Source organism: Molothrus aeneus, chromosome 3 (assembly GCF_037042795.1).
Source record: "Molothrus aeneus isolate 106 chromosome 3, BPBGC_Maene_1.0, whole genome shotgun sequence".
Classification (NCBI taxonomy): domain Eukaryota; kingdom Metazoa; phylum Chordata; class Aves; order Passeriformes; family Icteridae; genus Molothrus; species Molothrus aeneus.
In genome coordinates this window covers 17,095,554-17,118,887 of record NC_089648.1, presented here as the reverse complement: position 1 = coordinate 17,118,887, position 23,334 = coordinate 17,095,554, and the positions used below count along the sequence as shown (strand labels likewise).

Genomic DNA, 23,334 nt, shown 5'->3' with positions numbered 1-23,334 from the left:
GCATCTCACTGGGATTAGTCTGAGAGGGTGCTTCACACAGCACAGCTTCTAAACCCCTTTTGCACAGAACAGGTGTCTCAGCATCTCTGAGGATGTGGTGCCCAGCTCTCACAAGCAGTGACACAAACTCTGCTAGGAGCTGAGTAACAGTTGGCAAAGCCCTCAAGACCTGCCAAGAGGATCCCACAGGGTACACAAAGGAGGAAAAAAAATTAAGAAAAGAAATTTAAGAATTAATCACATAATGAGGAATGTATGAAGTAACAGCCACAGGTTCCTGATGCCAAGATTCTGGTTCAGTGCCCCCTCCCCTCCTCAAAAACAGCTCACACACTTCCAGTTTTGGTTTAGGGATGTTTTGTGGTTTTGTTTTTTTTTTTTTTTTTTTTAATAAAAGAAGGCTTCCAGATACCTAATACTATTGTGCTGTTGTGCAGGACAAACTTTAAATACTAAAATGCACAAGTCAAAACAAGCTGTTTTGAACTGCTCAGCAGTGCAGGCTCAAGCACTTATTTGCAATGGCTTTACTCTTTGTACAATCAGTTGTATATGTAGCAATGACTGTATATAAAGAATATAGTACATACTATTGTTTTCATTGTCAATTTACAAGAGAAAAAAAAATAAATATTTTCCATTCTTATTATACATTAACATTTCAGTAGAAAGTTACAGCTGTTGTGTTGGCATGACCTGCAACATCAGGAGGAGAAGGGACATGCATACTTATCTATTAAGAACTCTAAACTATGACTTTGTAATAAATTACAGAGGATAGATACCAGCCAACAGAATACTGATTATCTGAATCCAGTACATTTGTGATTCTTGCTCCATGGTAAAAGCCAAAAATCTTGCAAAATACAAAAGCCAGTAGCTTGTATTATAAGTAAGACAGACAAACCATGTATGGTATACATACATACCATGTATGGTAGAGCCTCTTCTCCAAATGTTTGTGAATAACAGGCTTGTGGTTTCTCAGGAAAAGGAGATTAAGTTGTTGAGTTGGTCCTTGCACCCTTCACACATAACTAGCACCATAAAGATGCAAGGACCTCAGCAAACACCTAAAATTCATGCTTAATAGATAAAGCATGCATTTTGTAGAGTTTGTGCAGGGTACACACTCTGTTCATTAAGGTTACTGTGCAAAAAAAGATTCTCAACCACTGAAGATGTTTCTGTAATTCTGTTATGATTATTAGCAACATTTTTAAAGTTTAGCAGGCCTGTGTGCGATTAATGAACAACCTGTACTCATGGTTCCCCCCCGATTGCTGTACCACTCAACTGGGGGCTGAGGAAACAAAGGCAGCAGCCTCAATTCCAATCAAGTGGGGGAAAACGAGCTGCAGTTTGCTAAAAAATAAAATATTTTAAAATGGCACGAAGCTTTGTACAGGTGTTTCTACCAGTGCAAATACATATACATGAGGTACCAATTTGTTCAGATCATGTATAGGCCAGATCTATTTATATGTATCTTAAAATCACTCAATTTCCTGCTGTCAGATAAATGCTACAGCTTGTCAGCCTGTAAGTAAAATCAAAATTAAAACAAATTTTCAGCATATTCAATATCAGATTATTGTAATTTCTCTACAATTTAGTTTCTGAGCTTTAACTACTGAGACTACTTAATTTTTGGTTTTTTTAAAAGCAAAATAATGTAATAATAATTTTCTTTTTCAAGATTTGATATGATGTGAGGAAAAACTTAAAACTGTGTATGTAATTTAGAACAATAACTGTAACTGGCTGAATATTTTAACATTACTTGAAATTTTACTAAGTACTGTTAGGAAGGAGGAACACAGTTATTGCTATTTGAAGACTTAAAATTAAACCAAACCAAGCTGAAAGCATAGACAGAACTATTCCAATGGTGAAAATTCTATAGATACAAAACAGCATTCTGCCTAAAATTAGTCCTTCTTCATCTGAAAGCTCTTCAAGTTATCTACAGGTTTCTCTTCCATGCAACAATGATGGCATTTACATGGAGTTATGGATTTGAAGTGGCTAACTGAGGGGGACACACAGCTTTTCAACTCTGGCAGCTCTCTCTTGAGACGTTCCAGCTGCTCCACTTGGAATATATTTGGTTGTACAGGATTTGAGTCGTATATCCTGAATAAATGAGAAAAGAAAAAACACTGATCAGAATAAACTAGCAGTCCACAGAAATGTACACCAGATGAAGCACCTGGGTTTTTTTCCTTAACAGAGCAAAATTAGGTGCCAAAGTCAGTTTACTTGGGCTTAGTACCCTGAGTTTTGCTCTTATCTCACAATATAAAATGGTATTCCCTTTACACAGACTACTTAGTTTCATTGGATATACTAAAAACCTACTGGCATATACTCACTTAATCTCCTGACAAATGTGATTTTACAGGTGGCACAAAGCAGTGAAACAAGAGCAGTGTTCCAGGCTTCAAAGTTCAAAGCATAAGAAATTTTAGAGATTATTTGAACAGACTGTAATATACTGTTTGCACATAATACTGCATTGAGTGTATACTTACTGTTTCAAGAAGAATTCCATCTCCCCCAGTTCAGAATTTTTTCTTTTTTAAATTACCACCATTACCACAATATTATGTGAAGAGTGAAAAATAGAAAATCTGACCTCTCTGCACACCTAATTCAGATTAACTATCTGCACTACTTTAAACAGTCTATCCTCTTCTCACTTTCTTGTTTTCACACATGTAAACAAAGCTGCAGATTTGAAATGTCAGCATCATACCAGATCGTCGAAATCCAAACCACATTTTGAGTGACAGTAAAATCAAAAAATCAAAACAAATTTTCAGCAAGCACTGAGCACAACTCAAACACCATTCTGGTGTAATTCATTACAAAGAAAAAGGAGCATTGGTGCTCCTGTAACCTAACATTGGTACAACACCTATTGTAATGAGGATATACCTTGATTTCCCAACATTCATTTTCAATATCAGCATGTTTATATTCAAAATTTTAATCCTGGAACCCATCTGCTCTCACTTTTAGTTGTTGCACATACACAGTTCCAGGTATTGCAGGTCTTCAAGTTTTTCTCCTTCAAATGAAAACTTTCTGCAAGAAATTACCATGGCTTCTGCCTAAGTCTTTAAGAATGATCATACTTCACTATGATTCCTTCAAGAAAGTAGTTTGTTTTTATTTCATCACTCTTTGTCTCTCACACATTTTCAAGTTATGCCCAAAAGGAACCAATGGCACTAACAAAACAATGTAGTGCTCAAGTGAGAGAGTGCAAGGTGCCCTTTCACCCTGACAACACAACTTGTGAACTGCTGGCAACTCCAAGACACCAAAACCAACATGCAGCTCAAAGATGGGTACAATAATGGGATTCAGGTGAGGAAACACTTCCACAGGAAATACTGATATGGATCACAATAAGGTCAAGGACAATTTCTGTGAAGAAACTCCTAGCAGTGAGGATAGATGCTGTCCAGATTGATGAAATTCAAACAGAAGGCATAGAATTTAACTTACTTGTAATCCAATACAGGCCTAAGATATGACCCAAATCTGCCCAATGGAAACTTTCTGCAAAGTAACAGCTCTACCTTCCTTCCTTCCTTCCTGTGCTTTCTTCAGTTGAGTCAGCTGACACCTTATGAATTTCCCGGCGAATTCCACACAGAACACTGAAACTTGAGGATAGTATTCTATATAAACATATGTTAGGAACTAAGAATATCAAGTCTTTCCCATCAGTTAGACACTAGAACAGCAAAAGAATGGTTCTTTTCTAGGCCCTTGTTCCTAGAACATGGCTAAGCATGTTTCCAAGCAGCTTCTAGCAAGTATTTTATTACTAGTTCTTTACTACAACATGTATAAACTCTCTATTTCCTGCTCCATTCTAAATTCTTTTCAATTGAGATTCTGGATGAACTCAACCCTCCAAGCTCCTTTCAAGCTGCCCACTAGAGCCAGTCCACTCCAATGGTTTCTTTTAAACCAAAGGCAGAGAGGACAACTCAAAGCAACACTTCCAAATTTCTTGACCCTACTTTTTGTGTCCACAAAAGTACACCACCAGTTTGCAGCAACAGAGCTTCAGTACTTCTCTAATTATTTCCAACATCACTGTAAAGATAAGGAATAAACTCTCATCTCCCTATCCTCCTTTCTTCAACAGGACAATAATTTGTAAGCAACTATGCACTAAAGTTTCTCCATCCAACCTCCTGTTAATAAGCAAGCCCTGCAGAAGACTGAGAAGTCCTTTAACCATTACTTTTTTGAGTAAGCACCTTCTACAAAAGGCTGGCAGGACATTGCAGGGCTCTGCAGTGAGTGTAAAACTGATGTGCTTGGCTCCTGAAAGGTGTTTTGCAACCTCTGAAAACACATACAAGACAAGAGGCAGCAGCACTGAAATACTGTTTTCATGCTCAAAAGATTCTCTGATGCTTTTGATTAAACATTTTCACTTTTCTTTAGATCTCGAGGAAAAACTTTGAGTTTACTTTGCGATTCACAAAATGGGGAAGATTTAAACTGTCTTAACAACTGTCATAACATATTAATTCAATTACTGACTAGATTATAAATAAACTCATACTACACTTCTTCCACATATCCATGCTGTTATTTAGGTAACATGCAGTTTCAGGCAAACAGGGCAGCCCAGATTTCAGCAGTCTTGTGCTTTTGAGAAGTGTTTAAAATGCTTTTGATTTGATTGCCAGCTAAATTTGTGTAAATGTTGGGAAGTTACTAATACCAGTCAAGCACAGCTTTTGCCTGCAAATGCAACATGCAGCCAAAGGAACTGCAGTGTTTGGACAAAGCTCTCATGGAAAAGCTCTCACCATCCATGTTTGGGAAATAGTGATTTCATATTTTTATGCAGTTCTGTGTATTATTCAACAAACAAAATTCAGATCATGTAAAGTGAATGAGAAAAGATGATGCAAGTGTAAGCTAGCACCCACTCCCTCTCCACATTGGTATTCAATATACAGCCAGCAGGTGTAAAACCACAAGGCTGCATTGTTCTTACTGAGTCAAGTATATTCAAATAGAGAAATATTTTCTGGACTGTTTCCAAAGCCTATCCAGGAGAAAAACACCAGATCAATCACCTCAGAAATCCTGCTTTAAAAATCAGCATTTTAACCAAGCCAGAGTAATTTCACAATAGGTTGAAATTTCTTCTTTAATTAAAGTTGAAACATCAGACTAATAAAGCATATTAAGGATGGGATTTCTGTGCAGATAGAAGATACCTAGTCATGCACATAAAGTACCTTCTTGTTTAAGAGCCCAAATAAAAGCCTGAAGGCAGACATGGCACCTTTCTGTAGAGGCTGCCCTTTTAATTCAAATAATTTGGTTAAACACTGAGATGAATGGTAGTTCAATGTAGGAAAATAGGAGAATATCATCCCAGCATCCCAGAACATCTGCTTGGATTAATAACTTCGGGTGTATGTAATAATTTGCAGCCCAAGTGGAGAAAGGCCTGGATGGGGGGAGGGAGTGCATTTGTGTTCTTTCCTCTGCCCCAGTGAGATCAGCCTTTTAATATTTTTGGCATTTGTAAGCTTCCCAGATTTAGTCTTGCAGTTTTTCTCCATGCAAAGCAAAGCCAGACCCCCTACCTGCATTTTTTTTTTTTCCCAGAGCTTGGTATCATCAACTTTTGGTATTCAGGACACAGTTTTTCTGCCATCTTCACAACTGGCTACAGTGTTTTGGTCAATTCTACATGGATGATTAAAGTTTGGAAAAAAATAGCTTACAGAAATAATCTCTATGCACACAGTTCATAATCTCAGAAATAACTACTGCACACAGTAACTTAGGGCCACATACAAGCAACCTAAAATTCACTACAATTCCTCTATTCACTTCCTAGATTATTCAGATAATTAGCACTTAACATGGTGTAAGTAAAGGCTTAGTAAACAGCAACACAAAATACCATATTTAATAGACATTTGGACTTGGCCATAAATCCAGAGAACAAAAATACAGAAACCATGGAAGAAGCACCATCTTAATTCAGCCCTGGAAATATTCTGGAATTTGAAGACACAACAGCAGCATGAACTGGCTTTACACTAAAACAGATTACTGCAGTCCCTACTTATTACTTACACCTTGGAACAGTCATGTACATCTCTCTCTCGAGTTCTGCTTTTTAAATTTAGTTTTACATTTATTTATTTCTAAACTCCAAACAGCACAGGATATGGATGCTGACACCATACCTATTTACACTCTAAATATCAACTTCAAGTCTCAAGTGATCTGAAAGACTGGCTCTTTACCCAGCAGCTCCAGCTGTGAGTGGAAACATTTGCTGCCAGGTTTTACATCCCTACATTCCAGGTACCACCTGCATTTCAAAATGTCCCCCTTGAGACATCTGATGCAACTTTCAGAAACTGTCATATCCCTAACCTGCATTAAGAGTGAATTTAATTTTACTCACACAATTAGTAAAACTTGAAAAGTAATTAAGAATTGCAAAGGGACATCCCATTGTTTGTTTTGGCCTACAGAAAAAAAAGGGAAATTACATTTAGAAATTACACTTAACAAGCCTGCAATAACAGCTTTGGAGTTAATGCTAATTTTGGGGGTCCTCTCCAAAAAATGGGAAGATGTTGAAGTGGAAGTGATAGAGGAGCCAGGCAGCGAGAGGAGAGATGAACACTACTAAGAATCCAGATCATCTAAACAGTGAAGGAAGGTTAAGAAAGTTTTGTTCAGTTAAATCCACAAGGGAATTCAGCCTTCCAAAGAATTGGCTGGTTATCAGAAAGTGGGATAAAAGGTGTTCTACTGTCCTACTACAACTTAAAACACACCAAACAGTACAATAGGACACATAAGGTGACGAGTAGCTGACTTGCAACCTCAACGTAAATGCCACAACATTTAAGTAGCATGGAGTATCTAAAGCAATAAAAGCAACATGAAGTCAGAAGTTAGGCTGGCCCCTGCTTTACTGTTTTACCACAGTAGTGAATATTATTGCACAGGGAGTAATTAACAACTCTGGAAGACTGGATTAGTAGACATGAGATGAAGAGACATTTCACAAACACTTTATGCAGTGGAGTTTGATTAAAACACCCCACCAATAATATAATACTTTAACTTATGCATACCACAGAATAAAACTTCATTACTCTATGATTGTACACTAAGTAGTTAGAGGATTCTTTCACCTGCATTCTAGTCCAGAAGTATTTTTCATTGACTAAAGGGGCCCCAATCCTGAGCTGCAGCAGAGGTGCAACACACAGCACTGCTGTAGCAGGAAAGAGGACTTATGTGTCCATGTCCTCAGTCTGAAGCTGATCCCCAGTGTAAAAACCTAGTTATTCCTTTTTTTACTGCCAATGAATGGGAGACTTTCTGTACAGCACAAGAAGCGGCACCTCTGGCAAACCTGAGAAGCAATGGACCTTGAAAAGACTCTCAGCAGTCAACAACTGATTGAAAAGAGTTAACTATTTTATTTTTACACTGAGAGCCTAGAACCCTAGGAGCAAACATATTTGATTTCCTGCCCCTAGAGTGATTAAATTGACTCTCAGTTTTCACTTCATAAAACAGAGCCTTTGACAATTATTGATTCCTCTTCCTTTGGTTGGGTTTTTTTTGTTGTTGTTGGTTTGTGGGGGTTTTTTTTTGGTAGGTAAAACAATATACAAAGCAATACTCTTGCTAAAGCAGAAGGTTTGAAAGCCTTCTGTAATTTGAAACTTCAGTTACACCTAATGCTTTCCCAATTCCTTTCTATCGGAAAATCTAGTTTAATACAGTTTTTCAAATTAAACTTCACCTCATAATGATGAATTTCTTATCTTCAAAGACAAAAGACCTAAAACTTTGGGTTGCTGTAAGCAACAAAATAACACAACAATGCTTTTGTTAAAATATTTAACACAGTATTCTGATGTTTCTATGTGAATTTTTTGATCTAAGAGCAACTTTCTTAAATTACTTATTTGGCAGTTTGCCCTGGAGTCACTCCAAGCTAATTTTAATAAGAAAAATGTGAATTCACAGCTTTGAAACACAAGAGAATGTTGTATTAACTATTTCCACAGCTCAGTGTAGAACACTGAAACTTCCAGTCAAACAATTAAATGACATTTTCCTTGCTGTGACACATTTATATAACCTAAAAATTACTATCATGAATATTAATAGCACCTTAAACATGTATGCCATACACTTGTTCTTTAAAGGATCTAATTACATTTATGTTGATCTCAGGAGAAACGAAAGTTATTTTGCTTCATAGACACAGCTGAAAGAGTGGGGACTGGTGTTAGATTTATTCTTGATCCAGGTTTATGGGGTCCTTGTACTTTCTGCACCCAGTCAACCAAGAAGCAACATGAAATTTCACCAGAATCAATTTACAATAGTTTCTAAGCTTGATGATGGTGGTGATTATGATCATTCTTTTAAAAAGCCACAACTAAGTACCTGTCATATATTAACCCATGAACACCATATTCTCTCAGCTTCTTCCTGTTATCCGGGTCATTTGTATCATCACCCCATGAAAAAATAACCAGGCCTTTGGATATGGCCCGTGTAATAAATGCTGGATTCCTCAGCAGGTCTTCAGAATGCACACTAATTCCCTGAAATACAAAAGACTTCAATTAAAAATCCATGTTTTTGAAACACATCAGCTTTTTTAATCTTTTAACACTGGCAGCTCCTTACTGTTTCATCCATAATAATAGAACATATTTTACATTAGAGAGATTAATTAGAGTGCTATTTTTAAAACACTGTATTAAAAAACATTTCAAACAATGGACATTTTTTTGGCAGTTGCCCAATATTAGTGTATTTCTTTTGTAAGGTTAGCCATAATTTAAAGCATTAGTGCCAAAAGCCATAGATTTAAAACAAGCAGTAATAATTCAGTTTGATTTTAACTTGTCAGCTTACCAGCAAGTTTTCAAACTGTGCAAAGTTAATGGCAATTGGAGTTGTGCGAGATCTAAGATCCATGAGCTCTGGATAGAGTTTAGATTCCCCTTGGGTGAGAAATAACACAGGATACTTGTTTTGCTTATGTCGGATCCTGTCAGGAAAAAAGTTCACAAGCAGCACATGAAATAAATAAAAGTGAAAGAACAAAGATTTGATCTCACTGTTTCAAGGGGAATTCCTTTCTTTCCTGCACATTCTTCTAGTTCCTAGCTGGTGCAAGGAGATGGTCCCACAGTTTAGCATCAAACTGTGCTGACAAACTGCTCAAATGAGTCCTTTTGCCACTACTGGAGATTAACACACATGTTAAGGGAAGCTAGACTTGAAGTTGAACTCAGCCTTATATTCTCAATATGTTTATATATAATCCCCAAAGACCATTTAATTCTGTAATTATCATCTTAAATGCACAAATTCATGATGATCATGAAGATCCACGACAGGAATTTCTAAACATGGTTAATACACAGCTCCTAACCTTACTAGTGCATTTTTCAAGCTGAAAACTGTAACAAGATTATTTGTTCCCAAGTTAGACTTGCACACCCCTCAAGTATGACTGGAAAAGACTTTGGGATACCAGAAGAAACCCTGACCTTTTTTGTTGAGCAAAGAAAGAGTGAAGCATCCAGAAATGCACTTGACAAAAATACCCACTGTGACTTTGTTCACCTATTTTTATTTTTCAGGCTCATTCCAGATAGCAAAGTGGTCTCATTTCAGTTCCCAACTATTTTGGCACCCAAATTTTATGTCTAAGGAAAACACCTGTTACTTATTTCCTGGTGTGCATTTTAAAATACAAAGTAAATTTTCCCAAATAAAAATAAATTTCAAAACCAAAGTACATTATTTCTCTCTTCTAAACTTACATTGTACATATATCTGCGTGAAAAGAAGAAAACACAATTCTTCTTCGTCCAGCATTCATTAAAACAGTTTTCAGAATAATATCTAGAAAAAGGTTCATATCAAAGTAAGTTGACAAGTTGCCATCCCATTGGCCATCCTGGAAAAAGAAAGCACAAGTTTGAGTCACTTAAATTAATGCTTGCTAAAATTATTTCAACCAGCAATGGTCTCTCAGTCAACCTGAGCAAAATGAGAACTCAGCTGGACAGTTTGAATGCAGAATCAATCCCTCAGTCTGCTCAGTGCTGGTTCCAGCTCTCCAGGACTGACAGCCTGAGAGGTGCAGCTGAATTCTCAGAGCAGTAAAATTCACTGAAAAATTCCCTGTCTCCCCATCCAAGAAATGCATTCCTTGGAAGCCTATTACAGCTACAAAAATACAAAGAAATTCCCTGAAGACCAGTAATTATAGCAGCTACTCTCTGCTGTTATTTCTAGCATACTGACTTCCACCTACCACTGTCCTCAGCTTCCTTCCCCCACTCCAGGCTTCCAATCCCAGCCTTTACAACCATTTCCCTCTGGACTGAGTGCTGCACAATCCAGCTGAGTCTGCAGCCCTGCTGACTAGAAGGAAGCAGCTGCTTGAATTACTGCACCATGTTGTAGCTGCTCGGGCACAGGGCCAGGAGAGGTTGAATTTCTTGGCACTTGCCTGTCTGCCCTGTTGTGATCTGCTGACTTTAAAAAGAATCTCCTACCAAAAGCAGTCTGAACTCAATCCTATGAATTTTATCATTTTAAGAATAAGACTGTTCATTTGTGGGAGTGGTGCTACTATACCCCCAGTTTAAAAATAATGCAGTATTTTTTTTTAAAAGGCACAAACCCACACAAAAATTATGCCTTTGCAGCTCATAAATTGTCACATCAAATTACAAGCTTTAGCCATAAGAATGTCAAACAATCAAAGTAAATCACATGTATGTTTACTTACTCTTTGTTGGGAGATCCATTTTATTTCTATGTCAAACCCAACATCGTTAGGAACAGACTCCAGGACCTGAAAAAATTTTTACTATGAAGAGACCCAACAGCAAAGGAGGACAACAAAGCACTGGGAAGGTAATTGTTGGGAGAATACATTGGATTTTAATGCTAATGGTGTCTAACAGTAAAATTCAAAACCCTAGGTTTTTAACATTTTATACAATACATATAAACCCTTTTCTACTCCAGTTTAAACTTAATGAATATATAGAAGTGGATACAATCTTAAGGACAAGATTTTGACAAGGTACAAATGTGAGTCAATTCATCTTAACACATGTAAGAAATGCCCCATTTGTACTCATAAAGAAAAAATATTTTTTCTTTCTCCAGAAAGTTCTTCTGAATGCAAAATGCATCTTAAGTATGAAATCCAGGAGCTTGCCGTTACCATGATAACAAAAGTTCTTTCACGTGAAATTCCTGTAAAGAATTATTTGCAAGGTGATTTCAAAAGGTGGAGTTAACACAAACCAGTCCTAAATGGAAACACACTGGAAATTCACTCAACATTTCTCAGTGTCTGGCTCTGAGAGATGGCCAAGACACTGTGAGGAACTGCCAAAGGCCAGGTGTGGTTTCTCTCAAAATTAGAAACTGCCAATGCATTAACAGGCAATGCTCACATGTTAACCAGCTGTAAAACTGAGTGCACTCTGAGCTACACAGCTTGGGCTCATGAATTCAGAAGCTTGAAATACACACAGACTGTTACTTGTGAGCACTGAAAACCCTCCAGTGTCCAACAATAAAACTCCTGTTCTCAGTTCCAGCATTGACAGCAGAGGCCTAAACCCAAAAATCAATTTCCCCCTTGCTATGTGTGCAAAGCTGAAAGTATAACACAGGTTTTCATGCTCCCCAATCATCTTGCTCCATATTCACCACTTACTCTTTGGAGAGAAGGAAACGGCTGCATCTCAAAAGCAGAGTTCTCTTCCTCGTTAAAAGATGCTGTAAAGAAAGATAAAATATTGAATTAAAACAAACAGAAGCATAATCCCAGTAATGCCAGCAGGAAAAGACTGGCTCAAAATCATAAGGCCTTTAGGAATGAACAATGAAACCATGTCTCCCTTTTGATTACCTACACCTTTTCCCCTAACACTGACATACTCCCATGATGATGTTGGCAATTCCTGTTTTGGAATTTAAAACCTTGCCATAATACATATATCTCAGAATGGCTTCTCTCATCTCTCACCACTTCACCCAGTGAATTATATCCACAATAAGCCTTGGCTTTCAAGGCTTATTTGTTTAATTTTTTAAAATTTTATCTTTTCTTATACAGGCAGGATGTGTGAGATAATTTGCTGTCCCTACAAAAGGGACAATTAAGGCAAAAAATTTACAGCACTGATAAGACATCCTACAGCAGTTACCAAAGTTCTTGTCAGCAAGTCTGAAGAGCTGAAGGTACAGCTGGAGAAGCATAAGATGGAAACACCAGTGGCAATTTTGTTATGATTACTCAGAAATATATATTTATCTATATATTTGCCTTCTGCCCTGTCCCTGCCCCCCAAGTGTTCAGATATTTCCTTCCCAGCAAAGAACTCTACAGCATGCACAAAATTATCTTCTTAAGCATTTAGAAATGTTCAGGACAAACGTGATTACAACAAGCAGCTGCAACCACAGAATTTATATAATTACATGGTAATAAATCAATCCCAACACTCTTCCAAACTAGTACATACCATTGTGATCTTTTACTTTCAGGGCCGTCACGTGAGCCAGCTGAAGAGCATAAGAGCAACATTAACACTCTACCCACATCTTCCTACATGTAAAATGTAACTAATTTTGCTTGTAAATAATTTTACAATTTAAAAGTCTATTATAGACATAATTTGTAAAAGAATAAAAGACAAATTGTACACATCACAATTTTCTTTTAAACTTGGTTTTAACAATTTCAAGAAAAGCTCAAAACCAAACTGAAAACATGCTCACTGAAAATTCAGGAATTGTGTTAAGGGTAAACCCATACAAACTATAATTCAACATCAAGATGTGAAGAACTCTGAACATTAATCTCTCCTCTGTTTTCCAATCCAGCTGACCTGTTTGATATTACAGTCACACATACTGAGCTAGAATCAGGCCAGACACAGCCAACTCCCTTGTTCCATTCAAATTTTCTCTTCACAAAAAGGAGCAGACCAAGTAATTTTAAGAAAAAAGAATCATATGGTTCTTGGGTCAGCCAGATGGTTTCCTTGACTGAGGGCAGGTATCTCAGCAGGGTCTTCAGTAGCCCACTCATCCCTTTTTATCTAGACAGAGCCCTTCTGTTTGGAAGGTAGAGCAGTTCAACACAGTCCCACACAGCCCTTTTATCATTTGAAAATCAGATACCACATTTCTAGAGGATAAAAGTAATGACATTTATCCATCCTGTAAAAACAGTGCAAATGAATTTTTCTTGGAATTACCTAATTGTTCTGTTTGTCCAATTTTTAAAACTGTACTCCCCAGAACTATCTGTAGTTACTCCCAAAACCTCCAAGCTTCATAAAATTCTACACACAGCATATTGCAGTAGCCAAGGAAACAATACCTTTAATAACTGCAGCTGATCAAATGTGAGTTCTTTGACTGCAATCTCAAACAGTTCCAAAGGCTCCGTGTCCAGTTTCTTTGAAGAGAACCAACAACATAATTAAGCATCACTGAAAGCAACAAAAAAGCCACACACCCTTCATAAAGTAGCCATAAAGGCAATTAATGTTCCTATTTTTTTGATAAAGATACAAGTGGTATCTTATGAATAAGATGATCAGTTTTCACAAGACAACACAGGCACTTAAAAGCATAAAACAATTTGAAAGAAACTCAGTGTTGAGTCTTTCATGCAAGTTAGAGGCTTTAAAGTTCTTTCCTCCCAAAACATTAGCATAATTATTCTCTAAAAACTTGATTGGTTAATGTATTCAGGAAAGATGTTTACAAGTAAAGAAATGCAGTAAAAAATATTTCAAGGCAGTTCACTTTACAGCTGTTTATCCAATGTCTCAGAAACAAAAAAAAAATATATAAATGTCCTGGGGTAAAATTCATACACACAGACCACCCTCAAAATAAAGATCTGGTGTCAAAAAAATTCTGTCCATTTCTCACTTCCCCTCTTCACTAAGAAATTTTTACTGAGCAAGACAATAGTGAGTGAAGATACACTGAATATTCACTCCCCTCAGGCAAAGTTCCATTTCCACACTGTTCTAAACCAAGCTTCTTATAAAGTGCAATACTGCAGTGAGTGTGGGAGTTTGAAAAACAAGACCCAGTGCCAAGAAGACAGAGCAGTGTGCTCTGCCGTCTCTTTGGATTTACTGCCAGAACTAGGAGAGAAGATAAGCAGAACAGGACAGAATGCAAACATTCAGGCCTCAGTATAAGAGAGCCCCATAGGCACCACAGAATATAGCAGAGTTGTCTGCTGTTTTTCTTCCAAATCTTAAGTCAGAAAGAAGCTAAATAGTAACTACAATGTGAGCTTGAAGAGTGCCAAACCATGCATCTGAAATGCTGTTGCTACAACATTCAAAAGGAAAAACTCAACTTCCCTTCTCAATGCAATAAGTAATGCTGCATCTTTATTGCCATTCTATCCCTTGAGAGGCCAGCATTATTTCTATGAGAGCTTAACATTTTACATTTCTAGAATGGGCATATCTACACATAAAATACAGCTATTATCTTCTTTACCTTTTTCATGGCCATGCAACATGTGAGATCGTGGTATACTATAGGCACATGATCTTTAGAAAGATGTACATCAAATTCCACAAATGCTGCTCCCTACAGAAAATTGAAAATCACACAGAACAAAACAAAAGCCCATTAACTACTTATGCATGAGGACTACAGAACTGCATGCAAATAGTGTCAAGTATTCAAGGTCCTGGATATCAAGTAGAAGTTGAATATGCCTGGCTGTTACCAGTTAAATCATGCTCAGCAATGGATTATTAAAGATGAAAAAATATATGGCAAATTATCCTAATTACCATAATATAGACATATAAATAAATAAATATAGATACATATATCTTGCTTAATCTTGTAAAACTCCCTAAAAAGATTCAAGTCTTGTGAACCTGATTACAGAGAAAGACCAAGACATTATTTTTAGACACAAATGTTTAAAACACAGATAACTTTGAGGCATCTTCCTCCCTCCTCCCCACCACCACACTGAGAGACAAGTGATGGCTCCATATTGCCAAGGCTTTAGGGAGATATTCCATATAGGAACAAACTTCTGGAGTCACTAGTGAGTAACACAGCAGCAGTGTGTTATAATCTGTGCAAGAGCAGAAAGAGCTGCATCCAGCATTTTCCTGCCCTTTTCAGCTGTAAATGTTTTCTGTTAGGCTTTAAAAAAGGAAAAAGGATCCAAAAGCTCAAAGTACAGTCTTCCAGAAAAGAGGGAGGCCCAGAAAGAAAAAGACAGTAACAAGTTTGGGGTTTTTTACACATACTGACTGCTTGCAAGTCATTCCTTTGAAGGCCTCCAAGAATACCATTAATCAAATTATCACCCTGACACCCACTTTTTCAATCAGCACAGAGAGAAAATAGGACATGGGTTCTTTTCAGCCCTTTTCTAAGCAGAAATATTTTCAAAGTGGTGGCTTTCAGCCTTTTCAATCTGCAAATGGATGAAAGCAATTCTCTAGTGATGCTGCTGATGACTTCACAGCAAATTTCTGCCTCAATGCATATTTCTTGTGAGCATTTTAAAAGCCTGTCTATAAACCCATAGTGTCCACTCAAGGATTAAGAACTACTGTTCAAAAACTGTTCAAAACAGTCATTTAGCAGCTACAGTTTTGTTCAGTGATCAAGATTATTGGAAGGAATAAAAGTTACCACTTCCATCACAGAATTTGGGCACATGGAGCTATTATCTCCCGAACTGGAAGTTCTGTCTTAGGATTTCAAGTCTTCACTGCAACAAGCACCAAAACAAGGACTGGTTCATTCTACCAGCTCAGCTCCCAAGTCACATTTTCAGACACCAAGTTTCAGTACACAGCAGTCCCTGAGCAAGACCTTTGCCACATGAGAGGATGCTGACAGACTCTAGCAGTGCCAAAATTTGATTCACTTGTTCAAACTGTCTGTAGAGGGTTGAGACTAAAATTCTCCCTGTATTGGAATACCAGCAGAATATACTAAATGGAAGTTCTGGTTTTTTTAGGGGACTTGAGAATGAGTCTAACCTACTATTAACTTCCCATAAATCAGGCAATTTCCACAGTGATTTTTATCTAATTTACATCAGTTCAATTACCATTCACTGTATTGAATCATGCAAATTAAGTGTACAAGCCAACCTAGTTTGCACTAGACAGGTGCTGTGTGTATGAAAATGTGTGTACATACATGACTAGCAGCACTCCTGAGGGATGCAATGGTGTTCTCTTGAACTTTAGCAAGCCTGAAACAACAGCCAAGAAAAAGGGTTTGTTAGATGCAGTATAGCACGGAATTGAAACAACAAAAACACAAATCAGAAGTTTTTGTTTTAGAGAATACCCACAACTCGATACTGAAGTAAATTACTATGGGTTGCAGCTTTTCAAACTGTCCACTTCCTCAACTGATGTCAGTGACACAAAACAATTTCCCCAGTTTAAAATGCAAACAAACTTACTTAGTGGTTGTTGTAGAATTCCCTGCTCCCCTGTGTCCAACATCCAGAGTTGTTCTTGGTTTCCAGTACCTTGCATATGAAGCCTGCATATCACAAGTGTATCCCTGGATAGGTTTGATAATTATGTAGTCCACTGCAAGAAAAACAGCAATGCTTCACATGTCAGTAAACAGCAGATGGCTTTGAGGAAAGTTATCTCTATCTGTTGCTGGCATCAACTGTACCTCTAACTTTTCCAATTGTCTTCCTTGGATTTCTGCTCATAATGGCAAGTGTAAGAACTCCAGCACTCTTTCCAAGTTCTGCAATTGTGGATGACAGGAGGCAGGCAGAGCCTACGTGACCTGGGAGTACATCATCTTGTACTACCTTCTCACCTAAATCTTCCTGAAAACAAAACAAACAAAAACACAAAACCCCTACTGTTAGATGTGAGTGAGAATTCTAAACAAACTCTTCTGGCTTGACACAACACAGATTTCTTGTGTGTTACACACAACACTAATTTCAGATAAAATTGTTTAATGTAACAGTGAGTTATGAATTACTATCAGGAAAATGAAGACTTTAACAGAAATCTACAAAACTCACATTTTTCTTTGACACCCCTTATATCTCATAAGCTTTTCACATCAAAATAGCATGCATGGAATAGTCTGTCTTCTAAAATGCCCAAGCCTTGTTTAGGACAAAAATTAACTGGAATAATATTTATGCTTAAAATGCTAAAAAACTTGGTATGCATTTGCAGGGAAGAACTAATATACAGAATGCGCACTTGACCATAGTCAAGTTCAGGAACTATGTAGACACTTCACAATTATGATTGTAAGTGATCCTGAAGGCATTTTCAGACCAAAAAGAGAATGCTTAAAAAACTTTATTCTGTGTAAGTTGCTTCCTTTTAAAAAGAACTTCAAATACTAAGACCTTTCAGGGGAAAAAACAGTGCAAAATAACAGGCACAATAGTGAGAATCCAGTTTTAATCTGCATGAGTTAGTTCAGAATAATGTCTTTTGCTTATAAATATAAAAAATTAGATTCAATAGCTGTGATATAACCAGTTCATATACACATTGTACAGGCTGAAGCAGAAGCATAACTTAGCTGATAAAGGATTAATATTCTGATGAAGAATTAATATCAAGCCAATCTAACAGCATGCAATACTGCACACCTGCAGATTCAAGTCTAATTTGTACTGACTTCTAAATAAGCAGAACTGAAAAACTTCCTGTGCCACATCAAGAAGGCTCACAAAAACCTTTCTACAATGGGCTGGGAGTCAGTAGTCTCACACTTGTGTAAATAAATCCAAAAGATGAAGAACATCAGGCAGTAGCTCTGTTTCAACAGTGAAATCTTAACAACTGAGCTCCAAAAGGCAGACTGGAGTTGCTTCTCAGGGTTAAAGAGACATACCTCAAAAAAATCAAATATCAACTCCAAGTTATCAGGCTCCATGGTTTGTATTGTGTATTCTATCCATCGGTCTGGCTGCAAGGCATAGCCACAGTCTGGCTGAGAGTGCCGACATTTGTAGTCCTCGTTACTGATCAAGGAGAATTCCACCGTGTTTGCCATTTTCTGGGGAACAGTAGGGGATGTCTTGTCTTGGCCCTCTTCATCATCATCTTTCTCTAGGCCTTCTAGGGTCAATTTTACTCTACTCAACCAGAAACACAAAACAAATGGTTAAGTCACTGCAGGGCCTTTACAAATGATAAAGATTTAGAACAGGACTGTATACAGAGGCTTCTCACACGAGCAAGAGCTTGCAGCCATTGTCTAAATCCTATTTTAGTCAGATTTCACTGCTCAAGTCACTGCTAGAAGTTGAACCTGGGTAAATATGAGAATTCTACTAGGGATCTGAGAAGCAGCACTCCACCAGACTATTTGGGCTGCCAAATAGACAGCCTTCCTGTACAGGCTGACCCCCATAATGCCAACAAGCTAATGAAAAGCACTGAAAACAGCAGTCATCATCAAGATCAGGCCTTGAACATTGGTGGCTGCTGCTATGTCTCTCTGATAAGGCAGATAAGTATACTCTAATAGACATAAGTAATATAGGCTGAAGTAATTAAATCCTTTGAAAAATCCTGAATGAGCATTTAAACTGAATGGATTTCTGAAAACTCCTGGACTGAGAAGCATAAGCTTCTCTATAAGACTCAGAGTCCTTTATCATACAGAGCAAACCTTCCAGACAAAATTAGTTATGTCAGTGAAGTAAGCACACATGAGTAAACCAAATCCCTTCCTGCATCACAGACACAGCAGATGAGATACAGGATTATCATTTATAGATGCCAAGTCACCAGTAAAGCTTATGTCATATCTCAAAGAAATAATTACAATCATGGAAATCTATTACACTAAGTCCACTTTGAAATATATCCTCATAAAAAAAAGAAAAGAAGTTACAACACAGGTATTCCAGAAACTTGAAAAATGACACTACCATAGCGAGTGACAGTCACAGAAACTACTGGACAGATCCAACATTTTAGGACAGAGTGTTTAGTGACTGCATCTAGCCTATCAAGTTTTATTTCAACCGTTTAACTTAGACAAGAAGCTGGCTTCAGAAATTGTTCTCTCCACCTGCTATAACATGCAAGGAAAAAAGACAAAGCTGTACAGAACACATGTAAGTATTAAATCTCACTGAAGAGCATCATATTAAATAAATCTTCCCCTCATCAGCAAATCTGGAATTGGTGGGAAGGAAATCAAATCAAAACTGGAAAAAAAGAACTAAATCAAGTATAACAGATCCATGGAATGGTTTGGTTTGGAAGGAACTTAAAGATCATTTAGTTCTAACCCCCCTACCACAGGCAGGGACCCCCACTTGACCAAGGTTCCTCCAAGCTCCATTCAACTTTGCCTTGGACACTTTTTGGGTTTCAGCACCTACAACTCTGGACAACTTGTGCCAGTGCCTCACCACTCAGACACTGAAGAATGTCTTCCTCATATCTCATCTAACCTTGTCCTCCTTCAGTTTAAAGCAGCTCTCCCTTGTCCTATCACTCCAGGCCCTTGTCCAAAGTCCCTCTTTAGGGACTGCTGCAAAGGTCACCCCAGCATCTTCTTTTCTCTAGGCTGAAGAACACAGAATTTCTAATCCTGTGTGCACAGCAGAAGTGTTCCAGCCCTCTGCGCACCTCCATGGTTTCCTCTGGACTCACTTGAACAGCTCCATGCACTTCTTATCCTGGGGGTCCCAGAGCTGGATGCAGTTCTCCAGGTGGGGTGTCACCAGTGCAGAGCAGGGAGCCAGAATCCACTCCTCACTGGCTGGCCACATTGCTGCTGCTGCAGCTCACAATGCACTTGGCTTTCTGGGCTGCAAGTGTGCAGTGCTGGGTCACATGGAGCTTCTCATCACCAACACTCCCAAGTCCTTCTCCTCAGGGTGCTCTCAGTCCATTCTGCATCCAGCCTGCACTTGGGATTGCTCCAATTCAAGTGGAGGACCTTGCACTTGGCCTTGGTGAGATCTGAGCTGCCAAGCCTCTGAAGCTCCCTCTGGATGGCATCCCTTCCCTCCAGTGTGACTGCACCCCTCAGGCTGCTATCATCAGCAAACTACTGAAGGGACACTCAGCCCTATTTTCCATACCACCAACCCCTGAGGGACACCTCTCATCCCTGGTTTTCACTTAGGACATCAAGCTGCACCACAACACCCAGGGCAACCACCCAGCCAAATCCTTACCCACTGCATGCAACAGTGCAGTCCTCTAAACACCAGGGCTAAGATACCCATTTCTGACAATTAACTGTGGAATTATAAAAATGCCTGCTTTTTGAGGCATCTCTGCAGAGAAAAGCACCAAACTGATTTAAATAAGAACCTAAGAACACTACAGTTCCAGCCAAAAAGCAAGAAACACCAAGATAATAATGGAGTAAATATCTGTGCTTTAACACTTGGAAACTGGGCTATTAGTAACCCAAAATGAATTTAAAGGCTACATCAATTATGTAAAAAAAATATATATCCCTAGTATTGACAATTAAGATGAGGTAAATTGCATACTGAGATGAGCAGGCTCTTACCTAAATCTTGATGTTTTAAATTTCTTCTTAGAAATCAGTACAGGGGGTTTCTCAGAATAATGCAGACGTAGCCTGATTTCTGTCTGACATGTCAGCCACCCAGCATCCACAGTTTTAATACCATCTATCAAAAGCCAAACAGAAAGGAGAAGACATTTTAGTAACTCATTTTAGGGAGATCTAGGCAGTTCCTTTTGCCATCACCTGTCAGATAATCCTCTTTATCACCAACCTTGATCTACAGTAATGCAAAAAGTTGGGTGCAGTCTTTCCCCAGTCTTTCTGAGCTACCCAGACCAGCCAACAGGATTTTAATGGGATTAAACAGGAACAATGATCATGTGTGAACTATCTGCAGGACAGCACTGAGCAACATTCCCTTGTCCTGGATCTCTCAGCACATGGAATAATACTGACAGGAACTCTGAAGGCTCATAAGCCATCAGAGGCTCCCTGTTTCTGATGAGATACAGCTGTGTCCATTAGCCCACCATAATTAGTGCCAGTAAAGCAGCGCGAGTCTGCAGGACAGGGTACAGCAACAGTTCTGATGAAAAGTGTGAAGAATCCTCACCCTGAACACCAAAACAAGGAAAGCCTGCAAGCAGGAGGACCAGAAACACAAGCTGCAAACCAGGTGCTGAAGCAAACCCCACAGTTCTGAAGAGCTCTTAAAAAGCCAAACCCATCATTTGATGAGGATATGAGGGGGAAATGGAAAAGCTTGAAGACAAGATTTATGAGGTATGATAAGGAGTTACTTTCAGTGTCAGAGGATTGAACATTAAGTGAGAGGTGGGTCAGAACTGTCAGAAGTGAGACATTTGTGCACACACAAGAACATGAGGTGTGGGCTTACAAGAAGCCTTTGGCAGCTGCATCTCTGACTGAAGAGGCAGAGTGGGTAAATTCAGTGTGTGATTATGTTTTTCCAGGCATGAGGAGTTTTTCTAAGGCTAGGTATTAAGAGAAAGCTAAGCCTATTCTGTACTTTCAAAAATGCATGCTCATGATCTTTAGTTCCCAAATTTCAACCTTTAACATCAGAGTGACAAGACTTCAAGTCTTTCTAGCACTCTTTTATTAACATTAGAAGGGATAACAGCCTGAGTGTGATTTCACAAATGCTGGATACAAAAATAACTGTAAAAGCAGAGAAAACTATCATAGGCAATTCTTCTCAAAACCTATAATCTCAAACATTTTTCAGTTACAAGACTTAACCTTGTTTAAATTAAATTCATGGTAAGGAATAGAGGTTAATATATCTCACTTACTACAGATTCCAAAGTGTCCATCATCGACAGTAATTTTATTTTCTAGAATTAAAAGGAACGGAAAAGAATAGAAAAAAAGTAATTAGTATTCACATTTAAAAATCATTGCCAAGTTAAATTAATCCTACTTCTCCACTTCACTTTTAAAAAGTGTATCTAAAAAAATGCAGGAAAACTGAAACAGACAAGGCAGCATGTTTTTTGCAACCTTCTATAATGATTGATCTCAATTTATGTTTTTTCTCAGTTTCTGCATGAAAAAAAAAAACCAACACACAAAATACCACATTTCACTTCAAGTAATCTGAACTGAGAGTAAAAAGGTTGCACTATTTTCTGGCTTGCTGCAGTATTTTGCTGCTAACTACATCCCACTAGTATCTAAGATACTTTACTTGTCAAAGACATTAAATTTTCTTGCAAACATACAAGAAAGTGGTCCTGCTGCACATTTAAAGCTTTTTAATTGAGTCAGTCACAATTAAAATGCTTATTCTGCCCACGTGACAGAAACCAACCTAGCATGAAATACTGAAAACACTCACTTCACACTTACATTTATCCTTACTCTTTCCAAAGCTTTAAGAACTGAAATCCTAAGGTACTAAGTAAATTCATCAGCATTAACAGAACAGATAGTCTCAACAAACCATCCATTTCTCAAAACATAAAACTTCACATAGTTTTGCCTCTACAGTGGTTAATCCCTTTTTTTCCCCCTAAGAATCATTTGGGTCCTAACCTAATTTCTTAATAACCACAGGCAACAATTTAGGATCAAAATGACCCAGTGCTAACATACTGTGAATTGCTGCATTTTCTTAAAAACTGCTTATGAAGAATTGAGTATTACCTGGGGTAAAATAATCTCAACTTGGAATGAGGTTATCTAAATTTAAAGTCTAGGCCCTAGCAGAGGATAGGTTGCTTCTCTTATCAGTTACTGACAAATACAGAAATAACCTTCTTACAGGAAAAGAAACACTATTAATTAAACTGAAATTAAAAAAAAAAGGCAAAGGGAGAACAGAACATGATCACGGTACTATTAATGACTAACAGATTCTTTGATACCACCTTCTTTCTAAAAGACATTTTTACAAATAATTAGAAAGTTTCTTAACAAATGTAAGCTTCTAAGTGTGGAGAAAATAGTATTTTTATGTGCTAGGAAAGACAGTGCATAAAACATGCCATAGCAGCATAAGAGATCTAAACTACAAGCTACATTCAAAAGTTATTTCAGTCACTCTTAAAACCAAAATTTTTCCCTGTTCAGAAAAGCATTAGTAACTCATATGCAAGTCTGCATGCCACCCTTTGTTTCAACAAAATACATTTCTGCTAAATTGATGGGTAAGTAAGTACATTCATGTTTCTATTTTCATTAATCCATTTACTT

The 23,334-nt window shown here is 37.8% G+C and overlaps 1 protein-coding gene across 3 annotated transcripts in view; it reads right to left on the bottom strand.

The window, feature by feature from the left end:
- Window positions 1-419: 419 nt before the first annotated feature.
- The window catches only part of GPCPD1 (glycerophosphocholine phosphodiesterase 1), a 42,909-nt gene continuing 19,994 nt past the window's right edge, over window positions 420-23,334 (bottom strand). For all 3 annotated transcript variants that reach the window (XM_066546381.1, XM_066546380.1, XM_066546382.1), the window contains exons 6-20: window positions 21,933-21,974; window positions 20,656-20,779; window positions 18,004-18,247; window positions 16,804-16,966; window positions 16,580-16,712; window positions 16,309-16,363; window positions 14,626-14,718; window positions 13,478-13,555; window positions 12,615-12,654; window positions 11,804-11,865; window positions 10,859-10,924; window positions 9,882-10,018; window positions 8,965-9,100; window positions 8,488-8,648; window positions 420-2,136 (exon numbers count right to left, since the gene is read on the bottom strand). In XM_066546381.1, the coding sequence (XP_066402478.1) occupies window positions 1,932-2,136; window positions 8,488-8,648; window positions 8,965-9,100; window positions 9,882-10,018; window positions 10,859-10,924; window positions 11,804-11,865; window positions 12,615-12,654; window positions 13,478-13,555; window positions 14,626-14,718; window positions 16,309-16,363; window positions 16,580-16,712; window positions 16,804-16,966; window positions 18,004-18,247; window positions 20,656-20,779; window positions 21,933-21,974 (1,739 nt within the window). In that variant the 3' untranslated portion in view covers window positions 420-1,931. The remainder of the gene's footprint in view (window positions 2,137-8,487; window positions 8,649-8,964; window positions 9,101-9,881; window positions 10,019-10,858; window positions 10,925-11,803; window positions 11,866-12,614; window positions 12,655-13,477; window positions 13,556-14,625; window positions 14,719-16,308; window positions 16,364-16,579; window positions 16,713-16,803; window positions 16,967-18,003; window positions 18,248-20,655; window positions 20,780-21,932; window positions 21,975-23,334) is intronic.